The sequence below is a fragment of the Phalangium opilio genome, unplaced genomic scaffold, assembly GCF_054372755.1.
Source record: "Phalangium opilio isolate 3A_F unplaced genomic scaffold, DU_Popi_V2 ptg000209l_1, whole genome shotgun sequence".
Lineage (NCBI taxonomy): Eukaryota > Metazoa > Arthropoda > Arachnida > Opiliones > Phalangiidae > Phalangium > Phalangium opilio.
The window spans coordinates 1,920,417-1,932,390 of record NW_028324217.1 but is presented as its reverse complement, the minus strand read 5'-3'; the positions used below and the strand labels follow the sequence as shown (position 1 = coordinate 1,932,390).

Here is an 11,974-nt window from a genome sequence, read left to right as displayed (position 1 = left end):
TAAAGGGGATTGGTTGATTTCTAATAGGCTGAGAGATAAACGAATAGGAGTAAGAGGCTCTAGCTAGCAGACGAAATTAAAGCAATGGCGGTGCAGTAGTCCTCGTTTTTAAGACGAAATTAAATGCTAATTATTTTGTAATGAGAGATAATTTATTTTTTTAATAATTTAACTATTAAATTTAGAAAAAGGCCGTTCTTTTACGCTATGATGTAATGTTTAGTTATCGAAACTCTTCCTTCAAATTTGGATAGCCAACCATATCGCTGGCGTAGAAATTGGACATCCAATAGTAATTCAGGTAGGTAGTAAGCAGTCGACGCGTTTATCTTGAGTCGTGGACCAAAAAAATCGACGCCATTATTATTAGTGCCGTTAGTGCGAGTTACCGTAAGGAAATAATAATAAAAATTGGATTTAGACTAAAATTACTTCCTTTTATAATTTATAAAGTAAGTAAACACTTGGTTATTAACGGGAAAATATAGTTTGGTGCCTTAGTTACTGGTGGAAAAAATTTAGAGACTATAATCGCTAAGCCTTTGTTCGAGCTTTTAACATGAAGACCAGGTTTAGTACCGTTGATTTGATTGCCTCGTTGACTGAACTTCGCGAAAAATTAATTGGCATGAGATTAAATCAAGTTTATGATATTGACAATAAGAGTTACTTAATGAGGTTTGCCAGACAAGAAGAAAAAGCGGTTCTTCTTCTTGAATCTGGTATTAGAATCCATACAACGGAGTTTGAATGGCCTAAGAACCAATCTCCGTCTGGTTTTACGATGAAGCTACGAAAACATTTAAAAAATAAAAGATTAGAGAATATTTCCCAACTTGGCGTAGATCGTATCGTTGATTTACAATTTGGTATTAATGAAGCTGCTTATCACGTTATATTGGAACTGTACGATCGCGGTAACATTGTTCTAACTGATCACGAATACGTCATACAAAATATTCTTCGTCCAAGAGCTACTGGGAGTGAAGACGTGAAATTTGTAGTTAGGGAAACGTACCCGGTTCAAAATGCTAAACAATCCGAGGATAAGTTATCTTTACAACAATTAACGGAGCTCTTTCAAACTGCAAAACCAAATGAAAACGTTAAAAAACTGCTTAATCCTAAGCTGAGTTGTGGTCCGGCCATTTTGGAACACGTTCTCTTATCAGTTGGCATTGCCGTCAGCGCTAAAGTTGGCAGTGACTTGACCATTGAAAAGGATATTACTAACATACACCAAGCACTCAATCTAGCGCAAGATATATTAGATGAAGCTGCTTGTAGGTCTTGTAAAGGATATATCATCCAGAAGGTCAACAAATTGACCTCGACTCTACCGGATGTTGAGAAAGAAACGTTAACTTACGACGAATTTCACCCGTTTTTGTTTAAACAACACGAACGTAGTCCTTACGTGGAGTACGAGACATTCAATAAGGCCATTGATACGTTCTTCTCGAGTATCGAAGGACAGAAGATTGATATTAAAACCATGGCCAAAGAAAGAGACGCTCTAAAAAAACTCGAAAACGTCAAGAAAGACCACGAAAAACGTGTCCAGGCTTTACAGAAAGTTCAACTAAGCGACGTCCAAAAGGCCCAGTTGATAGAAATGAACTTACCATTGATCGACAACGCGATTTTGGTGATAAGAAGCGCAATCGCCAATCAAATACCATGGTCAGAAATTAAGGATATCATAAAGGAAGCTCAGGCCAATGGTGATCCAGTTGCACAAAGCATAGTGTCGCTTAATTTGGACAAGAACCATTTCACCATCAAACTGAAAGACCCTTTCGACACTGAAGTGGATGATAACGAACCAGAAAAGACGCAGAACGTCGAAATTGATTTGGATCACGGAGCGTACGCCAATGCTCGAAAATATTACGACAGAAAGCGTCAAGCTGCCAAAAAGGAGCAGAAGACATTGGAGTCCTCGCAGAAAGCTTATAAAAACGCTGAGAAAAAAACCAAGCAAGCCTTGAAGGAAGTCGCCGTCAAATCGACCATCATGAAAGCCAGGAAGACATTCTGGTTCGAGAAGTTTCTATGGTTCATCAGTTCCGAGAACTACTTGATCATAGCAGGACGGGACATACCGCAAAATGAACTGATCGTTAAACGGTACATGAAACCCGGTGATATTTACGTCCACGCTGACATCCACGGAGCTAGTAGTGTCCTGATTAAAAACCCAACGGGACAACCCATCCCTCCTAAAACCCAAAACGAAGCTGGAACTATGGCAGTTTGTTGCAGCGCTGCTTGGGAAGCTAAGGTTGTTACAAGCGCATGGTGGGTTTACCATCACCAAGTGTCGAAAACGGCACCATCCGGAGAGTACTTAACCGCCGGTAGCTTCATGATAAGAGGGAAGAAGAATTACTTACCACCTTCACATTTAATCATGGGTTTTGGATTCATCTTTAAACTGGATGATGAAAGTTTGGAAAGACATGCCGGCGAAAGAGCAGTGTCACACGCGGAGGTCCCCGTTGAAGACAACGCCCCTGAAGATGATGTTGAGTTGCCAATAGAGGATGATGAAGATGTTAAAACGAATGGGGAAGCGTCACCCGATGTCCTTGCCTCTGAGAAAACCAAAGATTTAGACGATAGCGAAAATGAGGCGGAACCACCAAGCCTGTTCCCCGATACCGTTGTCAAAGTCGAAAGATGGCCAAGTGAAAGTAGTGAAACCGTGACTCCAGCTGCGACAGAGATTAAGGAGGCAAAGCAACCCAAACATCCCGGGAAACAAAAGAAAAAACAACAGGATAATCAACCCAAAACGCAATCGGACGAATCTGCAGTCCAACAGCAACCGCAGCAACAACAACAACAACTGGCGAAGAGAGGTCAAAAATCAAAGGTCAAGAAAATGAAGGAAAAATACAAGGATCAAGATGAAGAGGAACGTCAGTTGAGAATGGAAATATTGGGTTCCGCCGGGATGCCAAAGGAAATGGCGCAAAAAGGGAAGAAAGGCAAGAAACACAAGGAGAATTTGGTCAGAAATGCCGCGACCAATCAGAATAAACCCAGGGAGAAGGTTCAGTTGGTTGCCTCAACCATTCTTCATGAAGAAGCGGTTGAAGTTACTACAGAGGAAACCACGGAGGACAAGGCGCTGGAGCCAACTGCAACTGATGAGGGAACCGAAGAACCCGAAACTGAAACTGCGGAAGCCCAACAATCAGACGACGAACAAGAAGATGGGGCACAAGTAACTGATGAACTCAAAATTCTGGATTCCCTAACAGGATGTCCCGTACCCGAAGATGGTTTATTGTTTGCAGTACCAATATGCGCCCCATACGCGGCGTTACAGAATTACAAGTACAAGGTCAAAGTAACTCCGGGTACTGGTAAACGTGGGAAAGCGGCCAAAACTGCTCTAAACACCTTTCTAAGGGACAAAACTGCAACTTCTCGTGAAAAGGATTTGCTTAAAAGCGTTAAAGATCAGGATATATCAAGAAATCTTCCAGGAAAGGTCAAATTATCGGCACCCAATCTTGTTAAATCAAAAAAGTGAGATATAATATAATAAAATATAATGTTATGTAAATGTTTTTCTCAGGTTTATTAAAACGATTTAAACTCATTAATGGCGACTTTGTAGCATTATTTTTAATTAAAAATGCGTTTTTTTTTTTTAATTTTAAGTCCAAGGCTTGTCAATATTCTATAGACCAAGGCTTAGCGTGGAATTTTGATTTAGCAGACAATGTTTACGTTTTAAAGCCTTTCTATTGGTAGATGGTAGAAGCGTAGGACTAGGGAGCTAGACATAAGCTGATAACGGCCAACTTGAATGGCGAAATAACAGAAATCCATTTCATATTTCTCCGTCAAAATAAAACAAGTAGTACCAACTGTAAAGGACAAAAATATAATTAAAGGGGGTTTATGAATATTCACTTAAAATGTCTGTCTTTTTTCTTAAAGAAATTAAGTAGGCGGGTAAACTTTAAATTTTCTTATTAAAATGAGTCCCTAACACCTTTTTCGTTAATGAATTATCTAAATTCGTATTAATGATACTTCAACTTAGATCCGTTTGAACCAAATTTATTAATAATAGCTTTCAAAATATGACATGACGTGATTTTCCTAGAAATTTTAATGCTAGCTGCCTGCATGTGGAAAAACTAAAAACGGGAAAACTAGTTCTCATGAAAATATAAAACAGGTTATCAAAACATTGTTATATGGATCTAGGTCTATGACTATAACCAAACCAAAGCATCTTGAGAAATTACGATAGTTATTAGACTTTATAGCCATACATTATCTTCAAATTATTATTTATTTTTTATTTTTCTTTGTAAACTCGAACGGCCTTCAAATCCAGATCCACGTGAATATTTAGGCCTCTTTGCCCCCCCCCCGTTCAATGCTTATTGTTATGTCAAATAATGTTTCCTACCTAGTTTCTGGTTCGATCTTGTTTTTACATTTTTTATTTCATATTTAAATCAAATTTCATAGGGTGTTCAGTTCCTTGTTGAGAGTTTAGACCCGATTATAGTTTTCAAGTTGTGTTGGTTATTTTTTTGGACGCTGCTTTTGAAAAAGGTAGAGTAATTTTGTTTTATGTTAAAATATATTTAAAGTTGAAATCGGTTATGTGCTATAATATTTATATGATATGTTGAGGTTAGACTGAAGGTTTTTAGGTCCGTCTAGAGAGGGGGTGGGTCAATTCGGTCAGTTTTAAAGGGGCCCGTACGTTCTAAGGGGCCCGGATCGCCTGTAGTGCTGTTTTGATTGATAGGGGCCCGAGATTTTGTCAATTTTTCCAGGGGCCCACAAACTCTCTCGACGCCCTGAGGCCCCTGAGGTCTTTTCATACAAAATTTCTTAGGCCAGTTGAGAGTTCATATAATTTCTTTGTAACACCATAAGTTTATAAGACATGTTCCATAAGTTTGTCACTGAGAGATTATCATGAAATGACAACGTAGGTCATAGATTCTCGTAAAGTGACGCCTGGTGAGGCGCTGTCAAAGGCAAACTAGGAAGATGAACTGCAAAATTAACCGAGTGTAGTCGTTCTCGAACTAGCTCGAGATGTAAGTCTCTAGCATTACGAAGTTGTATAGGTAGTGTCATACTTATGGAACGGAACATATCACTTATAAACTTATGGTAACGCATAGCTTAGGCATCTAAAGGAGTTTAGTCTTAGCGCGCGATAACTTGAAATTTATTTTAAGCCTCGATAATCAGGTCAGAGGTCAAAATGGGACAGTTAGCGTGGGTCTTTTATGGTAGGTAATACTTCCTCCACACTTGTTACCCAGTTTCTCTTTTCTTTGTTAAAAATTGAAGAATAATCCATTCCCAACTCCCCGTGAGATGTAATCTTAAGAAACTTGAAAAGTAAGACCATTAAGAAGAGTTAAAAACAGGAAAATAAATCGTCGTCTTGAAAAAAAAAGTTTATCCTAAGCTAGTCTCAGAACGTCAGAAGTGATTTGAACAGCGCTGTATTCGTACCTAAAGTTTTTAGTTTGAATTCACTTATTTTATATTTATCTTTAGAAAAATAAAAATGTTTAGTCAACTTATTTGAGTGTTTATCTTTCACCAAACTTGTTGCCAAAAGGTAAAAGATCTTTTGAAAATTAAAATTTGCATTTCAATACTTGAAAGTACGTTGCACCCTAGGGTTTGCTTATAAATTCGGAATTGCAAACGTAACGTAGTTCTGTGGGTTTAGAAAATGAAATATAATCTTTTGAGTGTAATTAAGGTCTTTTATTTAATTTTTATAAATTATGATAATTAGGTAAGTTGAAACTCGTTGAACCTGTTTAACTTTTAACTCTTCCTCTGTCATTATTTTAATAATTTTAAAAGACAACTTTTGAAAATCGCTGCTTAATTATTAACCATAATTAACGTGACAATAGTTTGCGTAATAATATTTCCCGTTCTATAATTTTTATTTCTTAAAATATGATTGTTTTAACTTATTCTTACTTTTCCGGTTTTTCAAAAGAAAATTCTTTGACTATTGGCATTCCGTGTTATCTTCCAATAGAGATTTATACAGTCAAAGGTAACGAGCTGCCGTAGCCGCCGCTTAGTAATTTCCCGCCATTTCGTCTCTTCTCTCTTATGATTGGCCAAATATTACCCATCGTTTGCTGGAACGATATATGTACGGTGGCTATAGGTTTAGTTGCAACCGCCTCGGTAGCGCAGTAGGCAGCGCGTCAGTCTCATAATCTGAAGGTCGTGAGTTCGAGCCTCACCCGGGGCACGTTAATTTTTAAATTAAATTTAATTATTTTAAAATGAAGGAAATAGTAAATAATGGTAAGACAGATTTAAATATCTTAATTTATTTAATTTTAATCAAGTTTAAATTACTTTAGGTCTATTTTTCTTGGTTTTTATTGCAATAACTATATCTATTTATTCCGTCAACTGTGATAAAGTGAGATTTACGTTTATTTTATTAAATTTTAATTAAATTTAACATAATTAAATATTATTTTCAGTATCCGTTATTAAATCACATCCCAGAAACGAACTTTTCTTGTTGGCGTAGATCACCTGGATATTACGCAGACCCCAGTGAACATAGCAGATGTCAAGTTTATCACATGTGCCAATCATCCGGTAGAGTTTACAGTTATTTATGTCCAAACCACACACTTTTTGATCAAGATAGATTAATTTGTGATCATTGGTTCAAGGTTAGTTTATTTGTGATACTATCCCTTTAATTATTCGTGAACCCTAATATTTAATTTATTTTTTATTTTAGGTTAATTGTAGTAACGTTGAAAATCGATACAAAATTGGCCATATGTCTAATCAGCGCCACCAGCGGATGGGCTGAAAACTACTCCCATAGAGTCGTAGGTATATTTAAGCGGGTTTGCAGAATTTCCGTCAGATGGCGCGGCGTTCGAGCCACCTGGCGGAAATTCTGCAAACCCTCTTAAATATACCTAATCTCTATGGGAGTAGTTCTCAGACCATCCGCTAGTGGCGCTGATTAGACATATGGCCAATTAATGATGAGATATTTTTGGAATCTTTGGCAAAAACACCCAAAAGACGCGCGAATAATTTGGCGCCAGTTGTCGCGACAACGCCAACATCCGGTAGGGGAAGAATTAGGGCTTCGGAGCAACCAATCAATAACTCCAGTAGGTCTTCCGTCTCCACTGTTACAAGCAGACGACGGGTTGGTTTGTCAGTAACTACAGTAGTAGCCACAGTTAGCCGGGAACCTACGAACCGCGGACCAACTACTCAGCGAGGAGTTTTAACAACGCGTCCACGTCCAGGTGGAATCGCGCGCCGGAAGTTGGTATTCTCATCCCCGGATGACGTCATAATCCCGCCAAAAATTCAGAAAGTGAAAGAATCCAACGCGACTTCACTAAGCCTAACGCCCCGTAGAATTGACTTCAAATCTGTGGATAAAATTATCATAAAAGACTTGGATTCTTTTGAACCCGTAAAAATCGTAAAGAATACCATTTTAACTTCCGCTTCCGTTGTATGTACGGGTTGTTTGGAATATTTTATGATTGATAAAGACACGTGCACACCATGCGTCGTGCCGCGCTAAGCCTTTGACTTTTTAAAAATGGACGCAAACGGGTACTTCTTTAATTTTTTAACGGGTTTAGGGTTTTAAATTATGGTAGAAACCGTCGTAGATTTATCGCGACGCTTAGAAAATGTTCAAATTTTGTTTCAAAATGATGTAGATGATGAAAGAACCCCTGATTGTTGGACGGTAAGTAATCTTTTATTCTTTTGTACGTTTTAAAAGTGGCCAAGGCTTAATGTCCCGGTACCGGTTTCGGTTTCAGTATATATCCTCAAATATTCCTGGTCCCGGTTCAGACCATGAAACATTTGAGACGGGATATGGCAACTGCGATTGCGCAGATGAATGCAATGTTAAAACGTGCGCATGTGCAGGATTTTATCATGAAAAATTAATTTTGGATGAATATTTAAATGGGAATTCGAATATGAAGCCTATAATTGAGTGTGGATTAAATTGCGAGTGCAAATCGGAGTTGTGTTCAAATAGAGTAGTTCAAAAAGGGATTCAAATGAACCTTTGCGTTTTTAAAACTTTTAATGAAAGAGGGTTTGGTGTTAAAACAATGGAATTTATTCAGAAAGGCGCCTTTGTTTGTGAATACGCCGGAGAAATTATAGGTAAACGTCTTAAAATCCGATGCGTGCGCCAAGGCTTAAGGCCCGATTTTTTTTTTTTTTTTAATTTTTAACTGACAAACTGTGTGAAAATAATGCGTCGTCTGCTTCATGCTTCACAGTAGAAAATATTGAATTTGAAATGTTTCGACTCTGAAGCAGACGACGCATCGTTTTTACCCAGATTTTTCGTGCTATAAGCCTTGGCACACGCGTCGGGATGATTTAAAACCCTTTGAATAAAGTGGATTAAATTAATTTTAACGCAAATTAGGCAAACTAGAGGCGCAAAAACGTTTTTCAACTCAAACTGAGCAAGATTCAAACTACATTCACGTTTTAAAAGAACATTTTAATGAAGTTATTGAAACTATAATTGACCCGACTTATTTTGGGAATGTTGGACGATTTATAAACCATTCTTGCGATCCTAATTTAATTGCAATACCAGTTAGAGCAATTAATAGCGTCCCTAGATTATGTTTCTTTGCAAATAAAAATATTGCGGCCCTTCACGAACTAACTTATAATTATGGCGGAGATTCTAATTGCGAAATTGGTTCAAAAATATGCAAATGTGGCGCGAAAAATTGCAAAAAATATTTGCCATTTGATAAAAACGTGTGAAAAAACAAAAAAACAATAATTGATATAAATAATTACTTTTATTTAATAAAATCACAATGGAACAGTGAAATTTACGACAATTTCAGAAAAATTAATACAAATTTAAATTAATCTTAATTAATTAAAGTACAAAAGATCTTTGGAATGATTTTTAAACATCAGAAACACATCTAAAACCAACATTTCCCGCTGATGTATCAGGGGTATTTTGGCTTCTAGCCGCGCACCGATATCTGTAACAATAAGACTGAAAAACAAAATAAAAAATTGAATTTTAAATTAATCATAATTAAATTACGATTAATTAATTAGTTTAATTACTTCGTGGCACATATAAGATCCACCCTTTTTAACTTTATCTTTGCCACTTTTAGGTCCAGTCTGAATTTGAAATAAATAAGAACAATTTTAATTTAAACTTATTCCCGATGCATTAGCCAAGGCTTAACGCGCGATTTTTAACTTAACTTGCTAGCAAAATCGGGGTCAAAATGATGCGTCGTCTGCTTAAATGTCTACCGTGAAGCAGACGACACATCAATTTGACCCAGATAATTCTAATCTCCGAGCTAAAAATCGCGCGTTAAGCCTTGGCAGACGCATTGGGAATAAAATAAATTAAAAGAAGGTTAATTTTACTGGATTTTTGGAAGCAATTGGTTTATGTTCAGTGATCCACCAGTCACTAGTCCATTCCCAAACATTACCAATAATATTTTTCAAGCCAAATTTATTGGCTGGAAAAGTATTAACCTACATTTTTAACAACAATAGTGAATTCAATTAACTAGATAGATACCTGTCGGAATTTAAATAATGTAGGGGTAGATAATAAATACACAAAAACCTACAGGTGCAGTTCCAGCATAACCATCCTCAGCTGTATCTTGTTTAGGGAATTCTCCTTGCCAAATATTAGCTCTATGTTCATTATTTGGAGTTAATTTATTCCCCCATGGAAATAATCTACATTAAACCAAGTTAATTAACTATTTAAATATGGTAATGGCAGCTCATTACCTTGAGTGTATTAGGGTCTATGAGAGGATAACATGGGGTGTCATTACTCTATTTAATAAGGGAAACTATAGGAAAAATAATTAATTTATTCCCCATGGAATTAATCTACATTAAACAAAGTTAATTAACTATTTAAATATGGTAATGGCAGCTCATTGCCTTGAGTGTATTAGGGTCTATGGGAGGATAACATGGGGTGTCATTACTCTATTTAATAAGGGAAACTATAGGAAAATAATTAATTTATTCCCCCATGGAAATAATCTACATTAAACCAAGTTAATTAATTAACTATTTAAATATGGTAATGGCAGCTGATTGCCTTAAGTGTATTGGGGTCTATGGGAAGATAACATTGGGTGTCATTACTCTATTTAATAAAGGAAACTATAGGAAAAATAATTAATTTATTCCCCATGGAATTAATCTACATTAAACAAAGTTAATTAACTATTTAAATATGGTAATGGCAGCTCATTGCCTTGAGTGTATTAGGGTCTATGAGAGGATAACATGGGGTGTCATTACTCTATTTTATAAGGGAAACTATAGGAAAATAATTAATTTATTCCCCCATGGAAATAATCTACATTAAACAAAGTTAATTAACTATTTAAATATGGTAATCGCAGCTCATTGCCTTGAGTGTATTAGGGTCTATGAGAGGATAACATTGGGTGCCATTACTCTATTTAATAAGGGAAACTATAGGAAAAATAATTAATTTATTCCCCATGGAATTAATCTACATTAAACAAAGTTAATTAACTATTTAAATATGGTAATGGCAGCTCATTGCCTTGAGTGTATTAGGGTCTATGGGAAGATAACATGGGGTGTCACTACTCTATTTAATAAGGGAAACTATAGGAAAATAATTAATTTATTCCCCCATGGAAATAATCTACATTAAACCCAGTTAATTAATTTACTATTTAAATATGGTAATGGCAGCTCATTGCCTTGAGTGTATTAGGGTCTATGGGAAGATAACATGGGGTGTCACTACTCTATTTAATAAGGGAAACTCTATAGAAAAAAATAAGGTTAAAGGTCAAATTTTGACTTACCTATCCTTAAGACCACCTCTACAAGAATATTCCCATTCTGCTTCAGTTGGTAATCTCTTCCCTAACCATTTACAATAAGCCACTGCATCATTCCAAGATACATGGACAACAGGATGGTCCATTCTTTCGTCTATATCGGAATCAGGACCTTCAGGATGTTGCCAATCAGCTCCTTTAACTGGTAACCACCAAGGAGCTCCCGCTACAGCTTTAGAAATGCCATTTTTCGTTTCCTGACTAATTAAATTCTCCAAAACAAATGAATCCCCGAATGTCTCAGCCTCCGTCTTATGATTGGTTTTACGAACAAAATCTCTGAAATCTTTATTGCTGACTTCGTGTATGTCCATATAAAAGTCTGATACTGTTACTGGTCGAGCTGGGAATTCACCATCAGCTTTGAAAACGGGTTTATCAGTTCCCATAGTGAAATCACCGCCTTTTATAAGCACCATGTTGTCTCTTTTGGGTGGTTCAATTTTGTTTGAAGAACATTCATGACTATCTCCTCCTACATTATCATTTGAACAAAATCCTGAATCTGCCGCCGATCCTTCAGTTTCTACGCCTTCATTCTTATTTTCTGATTTATCTCGATTTAAACCACCACATCCGCAACCTTTGGTTTCAGTTTCAGTTTTCTCAGGGTCCGTTTTGGCCTCTTCAGCTGCTTTTTTGGCAAAAGGGCAAGTTTCTTGACCACTTATTGAGATAATTACTAACGAAATTAACGCACAAAATAATACGGTCTTCATTTTAATGTCTTTGCCGAAATTGTTACACAATAAATTGGTTAAAAAAAAATGGGAAATTTTTCTAATAAGTCATTCTATCCGCTCCACTGAAACAGAACCACGTAACCCTGTAAACAAAATTCAAATCACGCACTTCTTCCCCCCCTAAAACTCGAATGAACTATCTTGAACTAATATCCACACTGAAACAATAAAAAACTGAACTGAACTGATTCATTGTCCAAAATTTCAAGTACTTATTTCCAGCACTGATACAATATAATAAAAAAACTGAACTGAGCTGATTTATGTCCA

At 36.5% G+C, this 11,974-nt stretch overlaps 4 protein-coding genes and 1 non-coding gene across 6 annotated transcripts; 4 read left to right on the top strand and 1 right to left on the bottom strand.

Annotated features, from left to right (window-relative positions):
* Positions 1-183: 183 nt before the first annotated feature.
* On the top strand, positions 184-3,617 carry Clbn (Nuclear export mediator factor NEMF homolog Clbn). Its single transcript, XM_089854437.1, has one exon. It carries the CDS (start codon positions 560-562, stop codon positions 3,542-3,544), a length of 2,985 nt encoding a protein of 994 aa, XP_089710563.1. The 5' UTR covers positions 184-559; the 3' UTR covers positions 3,545-3,617.
* A 2,435-nt stretch (positions 3,618-6,052) lies between these two features.
* Positions 6,053-7,606, top strand: LOC149618289 (uncharacterized). Its single transcript, XM_089854462.1, has 5 exons — positions 6,053-6,336; positions 6,396-6,457; positions 6,522-6,719; positions 6,791-6,826; positions 7,043-7,606. Exons 1-5 carry the CDS (start codon positions 6,315-6,317, stop codon positions 7,604-7,606), a joined length of 882 nt encoding a protein of 293 aa, XP_089710588.1. The 5' UTR covers positions 6,053-6,314.
* Positions 6,208-6,280, top strand: TRNAM-CAU (transfer RNA methionine (anticodon CAU)). The gene has a single exon. It is a non-coding gene; the product is annotated as a tRNA-Met (tRNA).
* On the top strand, positions 7,536-8,862 carry LOC149618288 (histone-lysine N-methyltransferase SETMAR). 2 transcript variants are annotated; one of them, XM_089854465.1, is made up of 3 exons: positions 7,536-7,777; positions 7,854-8,211; positions 8,483-8,862. In XM_089854465.1, the coding sequence occupies exons 1-3, from the start codon at positions 7,679-7,681 to the stop codon at positions 8,833-8,835; spliced, it is 810 nt and encodes a 269-aa protein (XP_089710591.1). In that variant the 5' UTR covers positions 7,536-7,678; the 3' UTR covers positions 8,836-8,862. The 2 variants fall into 2 exon arrangements, with proteins under 2 accessions (XP_089710591.1, XP_089710592.1); XM_089854466.1 differs by having other exon boundaries at positions 7,653-7,777; positions 8,172-8,211.
* Positions 8,855-11,826, bottom strand: LOC149618287 (formylglycine-generating enzyme). Its single transcript, XM_089854461.1, has 5 exons — positions 10,926-11,826; positions 9,687-9,801; positions 9,475-9,588; positions 9,157-9,216; positions 8,855-9,082 (listed from the first exon to the last, which is right to left on the bottom strand). Exons 1-5 carry the CDS (start codon positions 11,678-11,680, stop codon positions 8,987-8,989), a joined length of 1,140 nt encoding a protein of 379 aa, XP_089710587.1. The 5' UTR covers positions 11,681-11,826; the 3' UTR covers positions 8,855-8,986.
* Between the last annotated feature and the right edge of the window lie 148 nt (positions 11,827-11,974).